The sequence below is a fragment of the Prunus avium genome, chromosome 5 (genome assembly GCF_965620075.1).
Source record: "Prunus avium chromosome 5, drPruAviu1.hap1.1, whole genome shotgun sequence".
In the NCBI taxonomy this organism is placed as follows: Eukaryota; Viridiplantae; Streptophyta; class Magnoliopsida; order Rosales; family Rosaceae; genus Prunus; species Prunus avium.
The window spans coordinates 23,087,782-23,109,716 of record NC_142288.1 but is presented as its reverse complement, the minus strand read 5'-3'; the positions used below and the strand labels follow the sequence as shown (position 1 = coordinate 23,109,716).

The following is a 21,935-nucleotide window of genomic DNA, read 5'->3' as shown; positions in this document are numbered from 1 at the left end:
ATTCCTCTTCTCATATCCCATGTGAATAGTGGTTACCATTGGATTGCCATGGCAATGGGTGGGAATGCATCAAAAAAATTGCTAGGGCAGTCACTATTCACATGAATGGTGTCTGCCCTTACTTGCCCATGCCCTTTGCCATCGCACAATGGATGGAAGTGCTCTAATACATTTTTGGGTGAGATGGAAGACATTTGATTGTTAATTAATTTATGTGATTAACGCAAAGGATGTGGTTTTATTGGGTGTGTATTGTCAAAATCAAGATTGGCCGTTCATTACCTGACAAATGTAATCTTCGTATATAAGCTAGTTCCTTCCTCAGATAAAAGCAAGCGCTAAAAGTTACTTTTGCTTAGTGAATTGAAATTTTAAATGCAAAATAAGAAAGTTCATTCGGTCTTGGTGATTTTCTTGAAGCCAGTCTAACGGAGTATATTAACACAACATTATTTTTTTCTTAATTTGTGACGGAGTTTGATATTTGATTTGATTTTTGTATATAATATATTTGGGACTAGGGAGAACCAGACAAATCTTGTTTTCATTATACCATGCCTACCTTACAAATCTTGATCATCATCTTCCTCTTCTGCTTCTTCTTCTTCATTCCTGACCACATTGGCACAGCAAGCGCCTCTGCCTGTGCCGAATCGGCATGCTCTTCTAGTTATATCTCATCGATTCCGATTCGATTCCCTTTCCAGCTAAAGACCCTAGAGCCCTCACGTTGTGGGTATGAAGGGTTTGATGTCTCATGCAACAAAAGCAACCAAAGTCAAACCCTTCTCACTCTCCCATCTTCCGGGGACTTCATCGTCCAAGGAATCTACTACTTGAGTCAAAGACTAGTGATTGCTGACCCCGCTAACTGCTTGCCGAGGCGGTTCCTAGAACACGACTTCAGTTTAATAGGTTCACCCTTCTCATTCGTCGATGGCCTAGAAAACTATACGTTCCTCAACTGCTCCTACCAAGTAGAAACATCGCATGGATCTATTTCTTGCCTTAGCAATGAGCTCTACAAGGTCATTGGTGTGCCGTCGAAATCGATTAATTTTTCTGCTCCTTCTCTTTGTTCTGTGATTTCCACAGCTTTGGTTCCACTCTCAGGTTCATTTGAGTCTGATGGCTGGGACTTGCTTAACTATTATTTTGAGTTAGCATGGGATGTGCCTGATTGTCGATTTTGTGAACAATCGGGTAACGTTTGTGGGTTCAAGGATGGTAAAAGCTCGGAGCTCAAGTGCTCTAGTATTTATTCTTCAAAAAAAGGTATTGTCTTATTAGTAATTTCAACCTAATTAATATTGTCATATACTTGACCATGAACTAATTGAATTAATGCAACACAATGTTGCAATTTCTCAATCTTTTTCAGGTCTCTCAAGAACTGCAAATTACGCATTCACGACATTCACTGGAATCATAGCAATAATTTTTGTCGTTGCACTTGTACTTCAACTGAGGGATTCTCGCCGGGCACACCAACCCATGACAGAGCTATCCACCGTAACAAATCGACGACCTCTGGTAATCAGGATAGGCCTTGACGATGCAACCATCGAGTCATATCCCAAGACTCAACTTGGTGAGAGTTGGGAATTGCCCAAGCCTAATGACAATACTTGCCCAATATGTTTGGGCACGTACAAGCCGGCGGAAACATTGAGAACCATATCAGAGTGCAACCATTATTTTCATGCTAATTGTGTAGATGAGTGGCTCAAGATGAGCGCGACGTGCCCGCTTTGTCGAAACCCCTCAAAGGGAAACAAAATAAGTCATTTGACTACTGGTGCATGATTATTTTGTTTTTTCATTTTGATTTTACTTCTTAGCATTCTTTGTCTGAAATTTTGAAACTGTAATTTTTTTAATTGTTTTATTTTGTATTAGTATTTGAAATGAAAGAAAAAGCCAACCTTTATTTTCAGAACCTGATTACTTTATACATTAATTATTAATAAATTATTGTCCGCACTTTGACTCATATCTGATCCATGTAAATCAAATCAAAGACCCGTCCATAATCGTGCAAACTACGTTACCCAAAAAATAATATATACTTGTAGAAAACAAGATTTTTACGAGGTTCATCCGTTATTTCAACCCGTTATTCCAACACTCTTCCTCTTCATTATAGAAATTGATCTATTTTTTGTCTCGTTGTGATTCTGTACCACAATTTATGTTAGTCAAAGCATTATTGTGATTGATTAGTAGATAATATATGGGGTGAGGTGGATACGTACGTGTGTGTTTGATGGCAGACATTTTATCCTTATATGTATTACTAATGTGGTTTATTTTGTCACAATCATGACTGGCCGGTCATTATTCAAATATAATCTAGTTTTGATCACCTATGCTTCACTCACATGGCTCCCTTAGCAATCCTCACCATCTCCTTATGCTGCTGCTTCCTCTTCTTCTTCTTCTTCCCTCAAAAAGTAGCAAGCGCTACCAACTGTGTTGAATCAACATGCACACCGGGCGGCGCATGGGTTCGATTTCCTTTCTGGCTAAGAAACCTTCAACCCTCCAGTTGTGGATATCAAGGGTTTGATCTCTCATGCAACAACCAAACCATTCTCACTCTCCCATCTTCCGGGGACTTCTTCGTCAAGACCATCAGCTACAGGGACCAAATCGTATGGCTCAGCGACCCCGATAACTGCCTCCCTAAGCGGTTCCTTGACCATGACGTCAGTCTTCAAGGTACACCCTTCTTATTTGCTCAGGACCTTGAGACATACACTTTCCTCAACTGCTCAGCATCCCAAACAACAGAGCCTTCAGCCATCCCTTGCCTCAGTAGTGACTCTTACTACGTCATTGTCGTGTCATCGGGTTGGTCAACGTCATTGTCAACGGCTAATCATGCATCGTCATCATCTCTCTGCTCTGTGATTTCGACAACTTTGGTTCCACCAAGTTTGGTTGAGGGATATCTTAGCTCTAGTCTCCAGTTGGCTTGGAGTGTGCCTGATTGTGGTTCTTGTGAAGCAAACGGTATAATTTGTGAGTTGGACAATGCTACAAGTTCACAAACTATATGTCCGCATTCAAAATCAGGTATAATTGAACATATATATATATATATATTTCTATGTACCATCGCCTAAATATTATTACAGAAAATTTGGTTTAATGAACTAAGGAAAATTAATGCAATTCAATTTTCCAATTTCAGGTCCTTCAGGTCCTTCAGGTCTTTCAAGCGCTGCCAAAAACGGCATAATGATAGGGGTGGGAATTCCAGCGCTATTTTGCGTCATTGGGCTTTCTTTTTATTTTCACAACAAAATGATGAGGGCTCCTGATCAGCTCCGTCAACCCGTATCTGCCGATGTACCCAATCGGCAACCTCCGGTGCTCGCAATATCGGGTCTTGATGGTCCGACCATCGAGTCATATCCCACGACTGAGCTTGGTGAAACTTGGGAACTGCCATATCCCAATGACAACACTTGCCCAATATGTTTGGCTGAGTACCAGGCCAAGGAAACATTGAGGGCTATGCCAGAATGCAACCATTATTTTCATGCTAGTTGTATAGACAAATGGCTCAAAATGAATGCGACGTGCCCACTTTGTCGAAATCCACCAGAGGCTAGCAAAATAATAAGTCCTGTGATTTAGACATGATTGTTCTGTATTTCTTTTTCCTTCGTAAAGTAATCACTAACTTAAATATTACCTTTATTACATCATCTGTCACACCCCAATTTATTTACTTATTTAATTAATTTATTTATTTATTTATTGGGAGTGTGAGGTAAAAGAAAAACTAAAACTAAAAATTTAAATAACAAGAAACAAGAGAACTGAACATAAACTTCTATTTAAACCAAAGTAATTTACATTGTGATTTTACAAGCAAAATAACAAAAAAATACAGACTCTTAACAAAACATCCAAAACTATCTGCAACTCAATCTTCTTGTTTCCTTGTCACAACTAAACTTCAGAATCAAAACCTGCAATAAATTCATTAAGGGGTGAGCATTACATGCTCAGTAGGGGCCCTATATGATTAGTGAGATTTTTAATGTACAATTTATGCAATGTATGAATGAACTTCAATTCTACCCAACCCGTTAATCTATATAATAGGGCAAGCAAATCTGCATGTCCCATACCATACATTTTACCACTGTGATTCTGAATGCCCCATTATATAAACTAACACCCATTTCAATCATCCCATAATTCCCCTTTTGCTAGTCATCTTGTCCATACCATTGATCTCCAAGCCCAAATCACCCAATCGACAATTATACCGCCGATTTCCTAATCTACTGTGCACACGGGCTCGCCTGAACTTGGTCCCTACAATGGTTAGACTCAACTACACAAAAAATTCTTCCCATTATCCTCTTTTCCATAATTTCTTTATCAACCCAAAAATTTCAACTACTACCGACAACATATGAACATGTCAATATTAATCAAATTATAATGATAATTGACAATCACGTAAACACCCAATATCAAGGATAATAATCAAACAATATTACCAAGCATAATATAGTGTTCACAATATTTAATTAAATCAATTTATGCAAAACCTCCCCAAGAAAGAACCCCTACCTCAAATCCAAAGCTATTGCGTAACTCCCAGTTGCAAGTTCAAAACACCTCGAGTTCCTTCAACGAATTTCTTGTTCTACACTTTCTAATATTTCCTCTTCTTTCTATCATGCATTACTATGCATGCTGTTTAAAACAAGTTAAGGGAATTGGTCCCTATTTATAGTAGTGAAAGGCGGCAACTTGATGGTTTGTGATTGGTGTAGTGTAGGTTTGATGATATGCTTGACTTCCTAGATTATCCCACTTTCTCCTAATGCCAACAGCTCATGCTTTAACCAAAAGCTTAGTCATCTAGGTAAAAGTTTAGTCATCTAAGTTTACACTTGTGAAGAAACTAGAGTGGTAAGTTCCCTCTATGCAATTATCTTTGTACGTGGCATTCCCTAACTCAAACAGATAGTAATATTCCTATTAATTTATCACAAAAGTAATAACTATAAGGTCAAATAATTATATATATATATATATATATATATATTAATATATATAAAACTATAACCTATATGAATATATAATTAGTTTTAAACGTAATTTTAACTTATAAATAAAACATTTGATTTTTCAAATATATATTAGCCTTCTCTCTCAGTATATTCCCCCGGCGATTAGCGAAGGTTCCGATAAGAAAGCTGATCTTTGATGCGTACAAGGATTCTTTCTTGCCAGTTTTTGATGTGTGCAAGTGCATGCTTATTTTTATATATGGCCTTCCTCTTATTCTTCTTCTCCTTTCATCAAAAAGCAGCAACCAAATGTGGTGGTGGAACTAAAGGAAGTTAAGGTTCCACCCCAAAACCAATTGACAATGAGGGAGTAGCCCAACTCCTTATAAGCCCTTACTAGGTTTCTCAACTTCCCAATGTGGGACTCTTTACCTTCATATTCTCACACGCCCCCACATGTGTGGCGAATTTTCAAGCCTAACACGTGTTCAACACATATTGGGTGACGTGGAGCACGTGTGGTCGTTGGGCTTTCACACGTGGGCAGTGGCGAATCCACCATGGGGTCAATGGGGTCAGACGACCCCATGGTAGACCTGGAAATGGCTTAGAGGTCCCTTGTTGGCCTTGGCAGCCATGGGAGATGACCCCATGAAGAAGAAGATATGCAAGCTGTGAGGGAGAAGAAAGAGGGAGGAAGAGAAGAGAGAGAGAGGGAGGAAGAAGAAGAAGACAGTGATTGAGAGGGAGAAGAAAGAGAGAGGAAGACGAGAGAGAGAGAGAGAGGGAGGAAGAAGACTGTGATTGAGATAGATTTCGACTAAAAAAAAGGAGAAGAAGAAGGCACTGCAAACACAAATAATAATAAAAAGGGAAGAGATCTGTTAGGGTTTTTTAAAATATTTTTATAATTATGTTGGATAGACATATAAATATTAAAAGTATACATAAATAGAGTAAAGATATCACTTACTATAGTGGCTTCTGAATTGAAAAAATCTTTTTGGTCAAGGGTTCAACACCCATTGTGCTCTTTTTGTTGTAATATTCTAGATATTTTATTATTTGGGTTATTATATATATATGGGCTTGATTTATTGAATGATGTTTTTGTTAATTGGAATAAGTTTGGCATGTTTTTTAATTTTTTTAGCATTGGTTTTATCTTTAAAAAAATTCAAAACTTTAACACTATGACCCCATGGGGTAACAATCCTGGATCCGCCACTGCACGTGGACTAACCCGCTCAGATACCACAAAGGAAGTTGAGGTTCCACCCCAAAACTAATTGGCAATGGGGGGAGTAGCCCAACTCCTTATAAGCCCTTGCTAGGTTTCTCAACTTTCCAATGTGGGACTCTTTACCTTCACATTCTCACAGGAACAACATGCACTGCCAATGCCCCATCCTTTCGATTCCCTTTCCTTCTCAAAAATCACAAACCCTCTCATTGCGGGTGTCCAGGGTTTGATCTCATCTCATGCAAGTTGCAACAACCAAAAGCAAACCATAATTCTCACTCTCCCGTCTTCCGAGGACTTCAACTACAAGGACCAAAGGGTAACTGTCAACAACCCCAATAACTGCCTCCCTCGAAGGTTTCTCAAACATGACTTTAATCTTACAGATTCACCCTTTGATTTCGCGACCGGCACTGAGAACTACACGTTCCTCAATTGCTCGTACAAAGATGTAGAATGGGCTTCACCCATCACATGCCTCAGTAATGACCAATACAAGGTCCTTCTTGAGCCAACTTCGTCCGAGTCATGGGCTCCTTGCTCTGTCATTTCCACGGCTTTGGTTCCTTACTATTCATTTGACTGGTACGACCTTAATGAGGTTGGTGTTGAGCTGGAATGGGAGGTGCCTGATTGTCGTTCTTGGGAAGCAAGGAATCTTCATTGCGGGTTGGAAACTCCTACAAGTTCGCCAGCTCAAGGCTTTGATCATTCTTCCAAATTTTGTAAGTTATCATTTAGTTTAAGGATAAAGTTACATTTGATCCCTATATATCATAGATACTATAATGTTGCAAAAAAAATAAAATAAAATAAAATTCAGTCTCTTCAGGTCTCTCAAGGGCTGCAAAGTATGCCATACTATTAAGCGTGGGAATTCCAGGGTTGCTGGGCATCATTGGGATTGTATTTTATGTTAGTGACAAGATCAGGGCTCATGCACTTCTCCAGCAACAGCAACCCACCACAGATATGTCAATCAACATAACAGATGGACAACCTCCCGTAGCCGTAAGCAGTCTGGCTGATGCGATCATCGAGTCATATCGCAAGATTGAGCTCGGTGAGACTTGGGAGTTGCTCTAGCACAACGACCACATGTGCCCAATTTGCTTGTGTGAGTACAAGCCTAAGGAAACACTACGGGTTATACCTGACTGCAACCATTACTTTCATATTAATTGTGCGGACGAGTGGCTTAGGACGAATGGAACATGCCCTCTTTGTCGAAATCCACCACACCGATAGCAACGAACGATTGATTAGGGACAGCAATTTTGTGGCAATATTAAGTCGTCAGATGTGCAGACAATGACATATATGTGGTTTTGTTCTTTTTCTAATGAACAAAATATACTTCCTAGTGTCTTGTTTCGTTTTGAAAATTTGAAGCTAGTCTAAGACTCTACACGTGTTTAATATCAGCGTCCCTAACACATCTATCATACAAACCAAGCAACTTATAAGGCTAAATATGATTCATCAATTGGGCATTCTTCTACTGTTCTTGCTGGCTTCTGCTTCTGCTTCTGCTTCAGCCATAAGGCCTGTACCCTCGTGCCCCGACATCACATACCAGTTGGGCCCCTGCATTTCTTACCTGCTGCAAATTGAGGTGGCGCCGCCTTCGGCTTGCTGTGATGGTGTCAAGTACCTCAGCTAGTATTCAAGTGACAAGGAAGATAGAGAGGCTATATGTTGGTGTATCAAGGGCGCAGCTAGTATGATGGGGCTTACTGATTTTTCTCCCATTTCTGCTCTGCCTAATAGCTGCGGCGTTTCTGTAAAACTTCCACCTATCTCTAGCGACATTGATTGTCCCAGGAAGTAGTCTTGGATTCTTGGCTAAGTTTGTCATCTATGTATATGCATGAATAGAAAAGACTGATTTTTTTGGGTTTCTTATATATACAAGGTCTGAAGATGTAGAGGAAGGAGCTAAAGAGTTAGGCAATGTTTGAATAAATTAAGAGTGCTGCTAAACGAACCCTAAAATTAACTGAGTACACCCTACTATCAAAGTATTTACTAAATTACTAATTTACCCTATTATAAAATGACAAAAAAAGAGATTGTTATTTTTTGGGGAACTGCTTTAGAAGATTTACATCACGTCCTCATTTCATGTGATTTTGTTTCTGCTTTTTGGGAGACTAGTCTATGGTGAAGGCTTTTACAAAATAGTGCCGACCTGAATTTTAAAAGTTCCCTTGTGCAACTGTTTGGTGACTCATCTAAAGAGTTGGTGGAACAAGTTTTGATGGTGTTGTGGGCAAATCTGGAATGAGAAGACTTGGGTTTTATGGACAGGCAGCCGACATGGGATGTTGAAAGTGGTTAATTGTGCTATGCAAGGTCTTGCACCAATTCCAGGAGCACAACTTTCCTAAGGGTGTTGTCCTAGCTCGTGCAACAATAAAATGGGGTAGAGCCCCCGGGGTTTTTTAAAACTCAATTTTGATGGGGCTTTTCGCGAACAAACTGGGTTTGCTACTTTCAAGAGGGTTTTGCAGCTTCTTGGTTTATGATTTTAGTTTTATTAGTCAGATACGCAAACCTAAAATTTTGTAAGAGGACACGAATTCATGTAAAAAAAGAAATCTGGTTTAGGATTGGTATTAGGATGTTGTGTTGTGTAATAGAGTGTATTAGGGTGCACCATGGGTATTTTTGGTAATTAAATCGGGTGTACTTAGTTAATTTTACATTTTAATTAAAATATTATGGTGTACTTAGATCATAGGGTGTACTCAGTTAATTTTAGAATTTGTTTAGCAGAACTCTAAATTAATGCGGTTCTTTACCGTTTGCAATGGGAAAGGAATAATTATGTGAAAAGAAAGAATTGTAATGAGAATAATGGAATATGTGGAATAATATTTACTTTGCGGCACTTGTATAATTGAAGACAAATTCTTACTCTTAATCTTACTCTCCATTTTAAAATTTTGATGTGCCGAGCTTTTTTAAGCAAATAAAATAAAATTTTATAGTATTGCTCATGGCTCTTATACACTCAAGAATCACCAGATATTCATCACATACATAAACTCAAATTATTTATTGATTCAACGTGACCTTATGTGTACTCGTTTTGTTTTAAAAAGCTACAAAATACGATCAAACAAAATATAAATAAAAAGTCACTTAGAACACCACAATAGTTTACATTCAGCACGCTAACCATGTTCAAAATAAATGAATCATAATGAAAAAGATGAAAAATGAAAAACAAATAAAGTATACTTGACTTTTTTTTGTTGTAAAATCTCAAAATGCCTCACAGACTGATAGTTTAATGAGAATGTCAATTTTGCCCTCGATCAACTAAAATCCCAACGAACTTGTACCCGTGTAAAAACCTAGACCGCCATTGATCTCTGCTCACACTCTCAGACAGGAATCTAGGACTGTCTGTTTCTCTCTCTCTCCCTCCCTCTCTCTCTCTCTCTCTCTCTCTCTCTCAGGTACGGCCCAATACCTCTCCGACAATCAAGCGAATCCAAATTCAATCAGATTCAAAATCCATCGTCTTCGAGACTCTGTTAGGGTTTTATTAGGGTTTAAAGATTCCTTTTTTCTTCCTAATTATTTTGAACTTTTCTGTATAGAGAGCTAGTCATACACAGACAGACGTATCGATACACATCAATGGCTTACTGGAGAAGCCTCTCCACCAGAGCGGGCTTTACAGCTCGACGACGACAGAACCATCCGTCCATTACTCACATTCTCCACGACGACGACCGCAAGCACGAAGTCGTTTCTGAACAAGCTTCTTCGCCGAATTTGAATCATTTTCTCAGCCAAAAGCGATTTTTCGGGAACAATTTGAGCAGAGTATCGGGTTTTGCCGGTTTTGCTCAAGACAGGAGGATTTCAAATGCTCTGCTTTCGTCCGGTTCTGGGTTCGCGTGCTCTCGATATATGTCGACGGCGATTGGCGGCGGTTCCGATAAGGTAGAGCTGTTAAGTAATGTATCGGGGGTTGTATCGGACGCGACGATGGAAGCCGTGGCTTCTCAGGTCTCGGCAATGAGCGAAATTGCAATTGCCAGCGCAGATTCGTGGCTGCCGGTTAAGGCCTTGCAGTACTTGATTGGTTCTGTGCATACTTATACTGGCTTGAACTGGTTAGAAGCTAATTGCTTTTGATTATTTTTAATTGTTAATTTTCTTTAGGCCAATCTTTGAATTTGTGAATGATCTTAAATGGAAAAGAATTTAGCCCGTTTAATTTGATTTTCTGAACCCAATTTCTGAAATTGTATGTTAATTGGGTAAAATGATTTGCCTACACAGAACATTTTTTGTTTTGTCTACCAGCATATATAGTTGATATGATTGGTTTTGATATTGTATTACATTATGAAGGTATTTTATTGTTTGTTACTTTCCAGGTGGGCTGCCATAGCAATAACAACTCTTTTGATTCGAACGGCCACAGTTCCAATTCTAATTAATCAACTTAAAGCAATGTCAAAGCTCTCTGTAAGTTTTGTTGTTGTTGCTGTTTAAAACTTGTATAATCCACCTCTTGTTGCTTTCTTTCTTACACTTAAGAGTGAGAATTTCTTGATGGTAGCCTCTCAGTGCTTTATTGGTGTTTCAAGCTTTAAGTGACTATTCGAGTATTTTAATGAGTGTCTACTTTCCTCGCCTAGAGACTGGTTCTTCTATTGACTTGTGTGCTTTCTGCAGCTCATGAAACCTCAACTGGAGGAATACAGGCAAGAGATGCAAGACAAGGTATGATGCCTGGTTCTTGTGTGCTTTCTCCCACCAAGGATGTTGCTTATCTAATGTCTCTGCTTTATGACATATCTAGTTGCATTAGCAAGGTCACCTTTGCAACAGCAATTTGTCCTATTATAGACACTGTCTTGTTGTGCTTGTCTAATTTCTACAGTAAATGTAATAGGATGGTAGGTGCTTTAAGAAATGAATGTTTCGACTAGGCAACTTAAGAGAACACTGTCCAGGCTCATAGCAAGGATGGGCATGGATTTTATTACTGAGCTCTCCCAGGAGACTAAGAAATGACTCTTTCAAGCATGTTTATCGATGTTCTTTTCTCTTTTATCAGGGTATGGGTCGTGAGGCTGTGGCTGAATTTCAAAAGAAAACGGGGAAGCTATATAAGGAGTAAGCAATCTTGTTTGTGTCATTCCACCTTACTTAGGTTTTCCTTATTATGATTTAACAAACAAAATATGAGATCCAGTGCAGTGTTGCCTGGGATAAATACTTATCGCTTAGTTAATTATATATATATATATATATATATATATATATATATATATATATATATTATATCTTCTTTTTAAAAGTATCTTTATGCAACTACCAATTCTCCTTCCTGAGCTTTTTCATTTTGTTACTGTGATTTGGGCATGCAGATATGGCGTCCATCCATTATCTGCAATGAAGGGAATTTTTGTTCAAGCTCCTGTCTTCATCAGCTTTTTCCTTGCCGTAAGATCTCTCTCTTAGTATCTTCCAACTGATGATGTCTGATTTTAGATTTTGTGTTTTGATGTCTGAAATAGCTTTGTTTTGGTTTGGCAGATAAGTAACATGGCTGAGAAAGTGCCATCCTTTAAAAGTGGTGGCGCCTACTGGTTTCTTGATCTGACAACTCCAGATAGCTTGTACATTTTTCCAGTTTTGGCAGCATTGACATTCTTACTAACCGTGGAGGTACCCAACTGCTTTGTCATATAATATTTTTCAACTTTGTTGGTTTCATTTTAGAAGGGATACTTTCCCTGATGAACTAGTGTCGCATACATACTGAACACTTGAAATCTTTCCTTATTTACAGAAGAGTGAATTTTGACAGGTTTAGATCCACAGAGGCTTTTGCTTTCCTTAAATTTGGCTATGAAAGAAGCACTCTAAATATACAGGAAAGGATAACAATTTTGAATATGACCAGTTGTATATGCTAGTAAATCCTGGGCCTGATAGTCTGTCAAGTTGTAGGGGGTTTGGTACATTTGATACCTAGTTGCTTAAGAAATGTTTATTATCTTTTTTGTGCCATTCTCAGGCTTTTTTAAATATTTTTTTCTGGAGAGGGAAAGACCTAAGGTGGGGGTGGGTGTGTGTGCAATCAGATTGGTTCAAAAATTCTGTCAAACCAATTTGAGAATTTATTTATTTACGTTTGTTCTCTAGTGCAATCTGCAAGAAGGTATGGAGGGAAATCCTGCTGCTGGCACCATGAAAAATGTTTCAAGAGGCCTTGCTGTTCTTACAGTTCCATTTACCATGACCTTTCCAAAGGTATCTTTGCTAATTTTAGTGGCTTCTGATATATTCTGTGCTTCTCTCCATTCATTTCTATAATAGATGTCAGTAAATCTTGCACTGTCACGCCAATGGCTTTGGGCCTAATGGCACCTCCTCCTAACCAGGGTGGAGGCTGAATTCTGGGTTCAATTCCCATGAGGATCATGTGTAATTTGCCAGGACTTCCACCATCAATTTTTGTTCCTCAAAGGATCTTTTACTGTCCAATGTTCTTCGTGAATTAGCTCTGTGGAGGTTCATATCTAGATATGATTTGGACCTTTTCAGACGGTATATGTTCTTTTGCTTAATCTTTGTGCAAAGCTATGCTCATTAAAGCTGTTGAAGGCCAAAATATCATATGGTTGATGGAATAAAAGGGATTTCCAAGGAAAATTCATCCTTCAATGGCAAGGCACATAGTTACATATAAGGATGGACAGTCGAAGAATTGTCTCATATATTTCTTATAAGGATAGACAATCAAATAATGGTCTCATAGATGTCTCCTATTTAGTTGCATGTAGTTTTAAGATCACAATATAGACCACTTATGAGGTTTTTTTTATTTGTTTTAATAATGATAGTTACCTACACAGAAATAAGAAAGGTGGTTAAATTTTGTTTTACATATGTGTTTGTGTTTTGGGTTTGTTTCACTTTTATGTTATCAACCAAAGTCACATGATGACAAAGTTTATCAATCAGACTTTGAAGGCAGGCTAATGGTATATTTTACTTGGTCTTTCTCAACTCTGCAGGCTGTATTTTGTTACTGGGTTACGTCCAACGTGTTTTCGCTTGGGTATGGACTGGGTGAGTCCTTCTAGATTATATTTTGTGAACAATGGAGCCGCCCCCCATCTCCTCTCTCCCAAAGAATATCTCAGACTTATTGTGCTGAAAGTTCTGGTGTATTTTTCCCCTTTCCCCATATAACTAACTCTACATTTTGATTTCAGTGCTTAAGTATTCTGGGCTGAAGAAGGCCTTGGGTATTCCTCAGCTGCCCAGTACTCCTCCATCACAACGATCACAACCCGCATTTTCACTGTTATCCACACTGAAGCAAGTCGCTGCAGTGACTCAGGATACAACCTCATCACCTGTTGAACAATCAAAGGTTCAAGATGGAAGAACGCCATCGTCATCAGTTCTCAGTCAAAGGATTAAAACTTTAGAGAAACAAGTGAAGGGAAGAAAGAGAAACAAGAAGAGGTAGAGAATTTTTTGATTTTTACAAGTTCAACCGTAGGCATGACCATTGGTGAGGAGGTTTCATTGCTTTACAGTTATAATATAATATTCTTTAAATTGGCGACTCATTGTTTCACTTATTGAGAGATGGTAGGGATCGAATGGTTTTAATGAGTTAGATTAGAACTATCAGTGCCTGTAATTTTTGCTCAGAAAGTTTGAGAATTTTGTGGAAGTCTTTGAGGTGGTGGTCCTTTGTATCTTACTCTGCAAGAATTAACAAATCCACTTGCATTGTAAAATAAAATAAAGTTATTTCTTTCTTTTTAAAATTATCAACTAATCATCATTATTGTAACTGTAGCAATATAGTATGGAGAGTGGTGTTCAAGTAAATATAACGAGCAACAATATTAAAATGTTTAATATTAGATGGGCTGGTTTTTGTTTTAATTATTAACTTCAGGGTCCGGGGTTCAAGTCACAGAGAGAGCACACTTGGGTATTTTTTTAATATTTTTTATTTTTAAGTGTTTTCACCTGTTAATCTTACTTTGATGCTTTTGTCATTAAATTAGCTTGGCTATAGGCTCGGCTTTGGATTTGGCGCTGACTAATAAAAATTATATTAATCAAAGACTTGGGCCTTGGGGCTCCTGGGCTTTGGAGAACTTTAATTAAGACACCCAAATGAAAATAAGTAATATATATATATATAGTTGAAATATAGGAGACATTAAGGCTAATAAGATATTACTTAATTACATATATTAAATTAAAGAGGTTAGCCAAAAACAAAAAGTAAAGAAACTAATTTTATATTTCAAAAATTGAAAATTTAAATAAAATAAACAAAACACCTTTCCCGACGAAATTTCATCGGCATAGACCTATGCTGGCAAAAGGTTGTCGGATAAGGTTTTTCGCGACAAATAAACCTGTGCCGACGAAATTTCGTCGGGAGAGGTCTGTTGACCTGCGCCTACGAAATTTTCTCAGGAAAGGTCCTTTTAAAAAAAATAAATCTAAACTTAGGATATTTGGATTAATTAATTTTTAAAAAAATTTATTGTTAGTAATTAAACAATATATTTGCTTTATCTAACTAGTTAAGTTAGTAATTATATTTTAATTATTATTTATTTAGTGAATAATTAGTATTAAAAATTTTCATTAACTTCATGAATTATGTTACTTAATAAATAGTAATTCAATCTTTCTTCTTTCTTTTTTCTTTTTTTCCTTTAATATTCACTAAGTAAAGCCTAACTACTAATCAAAGTGATTCAAAAAGAGAGATACATATTAAAGGGTATAGCCGCGCGGCTATACGCTTTTAATATATACGCCAACAATAAAAATATAAATATGGATTTCTCTGTAGGCTTAGCTTTTGAGGTGCCTTTTGTGAACACCCCACATCGAAAAATCCACTCCTACAGAGGTCTTTATAAACAAACCACTATGATGGTTTGCTAGAAGCGGCTTGAGTCCTGCAGACCCCTAAAAAACGTTGTTTTCTGCTGTAAAATTGGATTACATCTTCCAATGTAACAACACAGACAGGTTTTCCTTATATTTTCTTAATGTCATGCAAACTAAACTTCAGTTTTGAACATAGGAGACAGTAAATGATGGGGAGGACTCATTTAAAATGTTTAATATTAGATGGAAAGTAGTGTTACAGTAGCAATATAGTATGGAGAGTGGTGTTCAAATAAATATAATGAGCAACAATATTAAAATGTTTAATATTAGATGGGCTGGCTTTTGTTTTAATTATTAACTTCAGGGTTCAGGGTTCAGGGTTCAAGTCACAGAGAGGGCACACTTGGGTATTTTTTTAATATTTTTTTATTTTCAAGTGTTTTCACCTGTTAATCTTACTTTGATGCTTTTGTCATTAAATTAGCTTGGCTATAGGCTCGGCTTTGGATTTGGCGCTGATTAATAATAATTATATTAATCAAAGACTTGGGCCTTGGGGCTCTTGGGCTTTGGAGAACTTTAATTAAGGCACCCAAATGAAAATAAGTAATATATATTGTTGAAATATAGGAGATATTAAGGCTAATAAGATATTACTTAATTACATATATTAAATTAAAGAGGTTAGCCAAAAAAAAAAGAGTAAAGAAACTAATTTTATATTTCAAAAATTAAAAATTTAAATAAAATAAACATAACACCTTTCCCGACGAAATTTCGTCGGCATAGACCTATGCCGGCAAAAGGTTGTCGGATAAGGTTTTTCGGGACAAATAAACCTGTGCCGACGAAATTTCGTCGGGAGAGGTCTGTTGACCTGCGCCGACGAAATGTTGTCGGGAAAGGTCCTTTTTCAAAAAAATAAATCTAAACTTAGGATATTTGGGTTAATTAATTTTTTAAAAATTTTATTGTTAGTAATTAAATAATATATTTGCTTTATCTAACTAGTTAAGTTAGTAATTATATTTCAATTATTATTTATTTAGTGAATAATTAGTATTAAAAATTTTCATTAACTTCATGAATTATGTTACTTAATAAATAGTAATTCAATCTTTCTTCTTTCTTTTTTCTTTTTTTCCTTTAATATTCACTAAGTAAAGCCTAACTACTAATCAAAGTGATTCAAAAAGAGAGATACATATTAAAGGGTATAGCCGCGCGGCTATACGCTTTTAATATATACGCCAACAATAAAAATATAAATATGGATTTCTCTGTAGGCTTAGCTTTTGAGGTGCCTTTTGTGAACACCCCACATCGAAAATCCACTCCTACAGAGGTCTTTATAAACAAACCACTATGATGGTTTGCTAGAAGCGGCTTGAGTCCAGCAGACCCCTAAAAAACGTTGTTTTCTGCTGTAAAATTGGATTACATCTTCCAATGTAACAACACAGACAGGTTTTCCTTACATTTTCTTAATGTCATGCAAACTAAACTTCAGTTTTGAACATAGGAGACAGTAAATGATGGGGAGGACTCATTTAAAATGTTTAATATTAGATGGAAAGTAGTGTTACAGTAGCAATATAGTATGGAGAGTGGTGTTCAAATAAATATAATGAGCAACAATATTAAAATGTTTAATATTAGATGGGCTGGCTTTTGTTTTAATTATTAACTTCAGGGTTCAGGGTTCAGGGTTCAGGGTTCAAGTCACAGAGAGGGCACACTTGGGTATTTTTTTAATATTTTTTTATTTTCAAGTGTTTTCACCTGTTAATCTTACTTTGATGCTTTTGTCATTAAATTAGCTTGGCTATAGGCTCGGCTTTGGATTTGGCGCTGATTAATAATAATTATATTAATCAAAGACTTGGGCCTTGGGGCTCTTGGGCTTTGGAGAACTTTAATTAAGGCACCCAAATGAAAATAAGTAATATATATTGTTGAAATATAGGAGATATTAAGGCTAATAAGATATTACTTAATTACATATATTAAATTAAAGAGGTTAGCCAAAAAAAAAAGAGTAAAGAAACTAATTTTATATTTCAAAAATTAAAAATTTAAATAAAATAAACATAACACCTTTCCCGACGAAATTTCGTCGGCATAGACCTATGCCGGCAAAAGGTTGTCGGATAAGGTTTTTCGCGACAAATAAACCTGTGCCGACGAAATTTCGTCGGGAGAGGTCTGTTGACCTGCGCCGACGAAATTTTGTCGGGAAAGGTCCTTTTTCAAAAAAATAAATCTAAACTTAACATATTTGGGTTAATTAATTTTTTTAAAATTTTATTGTTAGTAATTAAATAATATATTTGCTTTATCTAACTAGTTAAGTTAGTAATTATATTTCAATTATTATTTATTTAGTGAATAATTAGTATTAAAAATTTTAATTAACTTCATGAATTATGTTACTTAATAAATAGTAATTCAATCTTTCTTCTTTCTTTTTTCTTTTTTTCCTTTAATATTCACTAAGTAAAGCCTAACTACTAATCCAAGTGATTCAAAAAGAGAGATACATATTAAAGGGTATAGCCGCGCGGCTATACGCTTTTAATATATACGCCAACAATAAAAATATAAATATGGATTACTCTGTAGGCTTAGCTTTTGAGGTGCCTTTTGTGAACACCCCAAATCGAAAATCCACTCCTACAGAGGTCTTTATAAACAAACCACTATGATGGTTTGCTAGAAGCGGCTTGAGTCCTGCAGACCCCTAAAAAACGTTGTTTTCTGCTGTAAAATTGGATTACATCTTCCAATGTAACAACATAGACAGGTTTTCCTTACATTTTCTTAATGTCATGCAAACTAAACTTCAGTTTTGAACATAGGAGACAGTAAATGATGGGGAGGACTCATTTAAAATGTTTAATATTAGATGGAAAGTAGTGTTACAGTAGCAATATAGTATGGAGAGTGGTGTTCAAATAAATATAATGAGCAACAATATTAAAATGTTTAATATTAAATGGGCTGGTTTTTGTTTTAATTATTAACTTCAGGGTTCAGGGTTCAGGGTTCAAGTCACAGAGAGGGCACACTTGGGTATTTTTTTAATATTTTTTTATTTTCAAGTGTTTTCACCTGTTAATCTTACTTTGATGCTTTTGTCATTAAATTAGCTTGGCTATAGGCTCGGCTTTGGATTTGGCGCTGATTAATAATAATTATATTAATCAAAGACTTGGGCCTTGGGGCTCTTGGGCTTTGGAGAACTTTAATTAAGGCACCCAAATGAAAATAAGTAATATATATATATAAATTTTGTTGAATTATAGGAGATATTAAGGCTAATAAGATATTACTTAATTACATATATTAAATTAAAGAGGTTAGCCAAAAAAAAAAAAAGAGTAAAGAAACTAATTTTATATTTCAAAAATTAAAAATTTAAATAAAACAAACATAACACCTTTCCCGATGAAATTTCGTCGGCATGGACCTATGCCGGCAAAAGTTTGTCGGATAAGGATTTTCACGACAAATAAACCTGTGCCGACGAAATTTCGTCGGGAGAGGTCTGTTGACCTGCGCCGACGAAATTTCTCGGCAAAGTTCCTTTTTAAAAAAATAAATCTAAACTTAGGATATTTGGGTTAATTAATTTTTAAAAAATAATATCTTTGCTTGATCTAACTAGTTAAGTTAGTAATTATATTTTAATTATTATTTATTTAGTGAATAATTAGTATTAAATAATTTATTTGATTTGCCTAATACATCATTATTGTAACTAGACTGGTATTTGATTTGCGCCTAATACATCATTATTGTATACGCTTTCATATGTCATGTAATATGTTTAAATGCGTTATGATTTACAACACTTGTTTAATGATGATGGTCTCATGTTCCACATTTCGTACAGTAATATGTTTCTCTTCATGCTTTTGGGGTTTTATATGTTTTAGGAGGAAACCCAGTTGCAATACTCTTAATCTAAGCATAATTATGAGAAATTATCTGGCGGGGACTCTTATTATACGAGTCGGTGTTCATATTTGCTTTTTCAGCTTCAGCCTAACTTTTGGGTATTGGAAAATTAATTGTATGGCATCTCCCGTATATGCCAAACACTCACTTACGGAAAAGAAGAAAAAAAGTTATTAAAAAAAAGGACAAGGAGCAATTGAAATCCATTGCATGCCCATTTGACCAACACCATTTATGGGTACCAAATTCTCATCAGCAGCAGTATCAAATTTAATTTTGATTAAATTAAGGGCCATTTTATGGTTTCCTTGTAACTTTTTATCCCTAGCCTAGACTGGAAGACTCTTATCCGAGTCGGCGTTTACTTTTTAGGAGACGCTGGATAATGACACTTCCGCCCAAACGAATTACTTATTAGTTTCGTCGCAGTCTTTGTATGGGAGAGGGGCAAAATCGTCATAGCAAAGGTTCGAAATCGGACGTTTCCTGTGCAATAGAAGCTACACTAACAAAATATTGATCAGTTTCAAACCTTTAGCAGCAGCTTTTGCAGCGCGTTGAGCCAGCTAGACGTTTAGAACTCTGATCTGATCCGTCCTAAGATGTAACCATGGAACAGCAAACCAGAAGTAGATAGTTCAACTCACAAAATATATTATCTTGATGTAGCAATGAAAGTGCAAACCCGAAGTAGATATTTCAACTCTCAAAATTGATTATCTGGGAATTTATCATGCAACTGCTTGTCATAAGAGAAATACTTATATGAAATGAGGATAATACTATTTTGCTATCTCCGATTAATTACAGTATGTCACCTATGATAATTTTTCCACATGACATTTTATAATGGGCATGAAATAACAAAATAGTATTATCCCAATTTATACAAGTTTTGGATAGGGGCACATAGTTATATAGAGGCAATTAGGCAATGACCCTACAATGGCCACACAATGAAGGGCTTGTCTTTTTCAGCTAAAGTTCCGTGTCTCTCCCTGCCCAAACTAGCTTTGTAGCCCACAAAATCATGTGTACTTATTATGATAGTAGCCCGCAATTTAGTGTTGGCCAACGACTCGGCAATTTGTGTGGTGCATGGCATCATGACTCCTCTTTAGGTAGGCGTAGGTCCTAAGGACCACCTTTAGATGGGTAGGTGGATTTTTTTTTATTTATAAATAATATAAGTGATAGTATAAGGAGATTGGGTTTTCGCACACACATATTGTCAAGGTATCATAGAGGTTTGAATTTGAGATTGCCAGTCTGTAAATCAAGACCATTTTTTCACTAAACAACTACTTAAAAAGAATGATAAAGCAACATATCATATGTTTAAGTTCAACACTCAATCAACCAACTAAAAAGATAAAAATAGAGTCGCGATAATCACCTCATCTAACGACGAAGATAACCAACTAACTATTTCTTCACTTTGGTTGGAAAAATCTCGAGCTTGAAGCAAAGCACCACTATATATACACAAGTATGATTTGGTGATGAGAAGGTTCTTTCTTGCTTAATAAGAAATGTAAAATCAATATCTTTTTTTCTTTTTTTTTGGTGAGAAAAAATCAATATCTTTTGTTAGTTGTTGTTGCCTTCTTTTAGACTTTTGGATTGCTGATGGCATGTGGGCATTAATATAATCAAATACTTTTCAATGAATGAATGACTTTACAATGTCAAAGAAAATGAAATTAGGGAAAATCTTTTAAAATTAGTGATGATCACAACCCTAATTAAATTGATTTCAATGTTGATTTTGCATATAATAATATGATGGTATTGACACAAGCATGGATCTCATATTTAATTCCCGCCGGTCTATAGAGGTTTGGCCAAGTATATCAAATTGCTGATGCAGATTTGTTAAATAAATATAAAACATTTTATAAAATAAAATTATATATATGAAAATTCTTCAATAAATATTTTATGTTAAGGATTGGTGACATATTTATAATCTCAACCGTTGCCCAATATTAGAAATATGTTAAAATGAAAGAAAATGTGTGATGGATTTTCTCCGGGTTGAGAAGAAAATGTGAAACAAATAAGAGGGTGAGGAGTTTGAGTGGTTCACCTACATGCATAATGCATTGCCCTTTCTTGACGTATTCATTTGGATTAAGAAAGATAGAAAATAACAAACAGAGATAGATGGCCTAATAAGCTAGAACTGGTATAAATTAGGATGTGGACATGCATTAACTCTTTGAATTGAAATGCTATAGAATTAATCAAGTTTCAATTTCTAGAAAAATGACCAATTTTGGTTGTTCTTATTTTGGATTTGACCGGTACTCTACTCTCTGGATCACAAGAAATTTCAGAGAAAGTTCCTCTAAGGAAATGGTCCAAAAAGAATATATATATATATATTGAGACACATTGACTTTGATTTTCAAGAATTTATTTACATATACGAACTTTTCTCACGTGTTGAGTGACTTAGATAACATGAAATCACAAATTTAATTTGAAATTACTTAGTTATATATACATATAGATTGCGTTCGTTTTATGTTAGAATGTGAGCATTTAATCTGAAATCAATTAACAATGGGTGAATGGTTAGACAAAGCAAATTTATCTCGAAAACTTGCTCTACACATTTTTAACTTTAACCTATCATAGATTAACTTCTAATATTTCAAATTTAAAAATGAATCCAACAAATTTGATTTTGTTCTTGGTAATATGTCTCACATAGCAGGAAATTACTTTCCCTCTAATTCACTTGCAGTAAAATGGTAAAAAGATAG

The 21,935-nt window shown here is 35.9% G+C and overlaps 4 protein-coding genes across 5 annotated transcripts; all 4 read left to right on the top strand.

Moving 5' to 3' along the window:
* Nucleotides 1–554: 554 nt before the first annotated feature.
* On the top strand, nt 555–1,843 carry LOC110760637 (RING-H2 finger protein ATL22-like). The gene is made up of 2 exons (XM_021962937.2): nt 555–1,275; nt 1,382–1,843. The coding sequence occupies exons 1-2, from the start codon at nt 555–557 to the stop codon at nt 1,804–1,806; spliced, it is 1,146 nt and encodes a 381-aa protein (XP_021818629.1). The 3' UTR covers nt 1,807–1,843.
* A 524-nt stretch (nt 1,844–2,367) lies between these two features.
* Nucleotides 2,368–3,704, top strand: LOC110760636 (putative RING-H2 finger protein ATL21A). Its single transcript, XM_021962936.2, has 2 exons — nt 2,368–3,078; nt 3,197–3,704. Exons 1-2 carry the CDS (start codon nt 2,382–2,384, stop codon nt 3,643–3,645), a joined length of 1,146 nt encoding a protein of 381 aa, XP_021818628.2. The 5' UTR covers nt 2,368–2,381; the 3' UTR covers nt 3,646–3,704.
* A 2,531-nt stretch (nt 3,705–6,235) lies between these two features.
* On the top strand, nt 6,236–7,371 carry LOC110760634 (RING-H2 finger protein ATL22-like). Its single transcript, XM_021962935.2, has 3 exons — nt 6,236–6,313; nt 6,425–7,010; nt 7,169–7,371. The coding sequence occupies exons 1-3, from the start codon at nt 6,236–6,238 to the stop codon at nt 7,369–7,371; spliced, it is 867 nt and encodes a 288-aa protein (XP_021818627.2).
* Nucleotides 7,372–9,608: 2,237 nt separating this feature from the next.
* Nucleotides 9,609–14,108, top strand: LOC110760661 (mitochondrial inner membrane protein OXA1-like). 2 transcript variants are annotated; one of them, XM_021962967.2, is made up of 10 exons: nt 9,609–9,752; nt 9,897–10,418; nt 10,686–10,776; nt 10,987–11,034; nt 11,372–11,430; nt 11,685–11,760; nt 11,854–11,985; nt 12,466–12,573; nt 13,341–13,395; nt 13,542–14,108. In XM_021962967.2, exons 2-10 carry the CDS (start codon nt 9,937–9,939, stop codon nt 13,799–13,801), a joined length of 1,311 nt encoding a protein of 436 aa, XP_021818659.1. In that variant the 5' UTR covers nt 9,609–9,752; nt 9,897–9,936; the 3' UTR covers nt 13,802–14,108. The 2 variants fall into 2 exon arrangements, with proteins under 2 accessions (XP_021818659.1, XP_021818658.1); XM_021962966.2 differs by having other exon boundaries at nt 9,652–10,418.
* Nucleotides 14,109–21,935: the final 7,827 nt, after the last annotated feature.

What these genes read in the sequence shown, in the direction of transcription:
- LOC110760636 (XM_021962936.2), top strand. Translation starts at nt 2,382, where the DNA reads ATGGCTCCCTTAGCAATCCTCACCATCTCCTTATGCTGCTGCTTCCTC. An exon ending in ATGTCCGCATTCAAAATCAG is followed by an intron (nt 3,079 to 3,196) that starts GTATAATTGAAC and finishes TTCCAATTTCAG; the next exon opens with GTCCTTCAGGTCCTTCAGGT.
- LOC110760661 (XM_021962967.2), top strand. Translation starts at nt 9,937, where the DNA reads ATGGCTTACTGGAGAAGCCTCTCCACCAGAGCGGGCTTTACAGCTCGA. An exon ending in ACTTATACTGGCTTGAACTG is followed by an intron (nt 10,419 to 10,685) that starts GTTAGAAGCTAA and finishes GTTACTTTCCAG; the next exon opens with GTGGGCTGCCATAGCAATAA. An exon ending in TTACCATGACCTTTCCAAAG is followed by an intron (nt 12,574 to 13,340) that starts GTATCTTTGCTA and finishes TCAACTCTGCAG; the next exon opens with GCTGTATTTTGTTACTGGGT.
- LOC110760637 (XM_021962937.2), top strand. Translation starts at nt 555, where the DNA reads ATGCCTACCTTACAAATCTTGATCATCATCTTCCTCTTCTGCTTCTTC. An exon ending in TATTTATTCTTCAAAAAAAG is followed by an intron (nt 1,276 to 1,381) that starts GTATTGTCTTAT and finishes AATCTTTTTCAG; the next exon opens with GTCTCTCAAGAACTGCAAAT.
- LOC110760634 (XM_021962935.2), top strand. Translation starts at nt 6,236, where the DNA reads ATGACCCCATGGGGTAACAATCCTGGATCCGCCACTGCACGTGGACTA. An exon ending in ATACCACAAAGGAAGTTGAG is followed by an intron (nt 6,314 to 6,424) that starts GTTCCACCCCAA and finishes ACATTCTCACAG; the next exon opens with GAACAACATGCACTGCCAAT. An exon ending in TGATCATTCTTCCAAATTTT is followed by an intron (nt 7,011 to 7,168) that starts GTAAGTTATCAT and finishes TGGGAATTCCAG; the next exon opens with GGTTGCTGGGCATCATTGGG.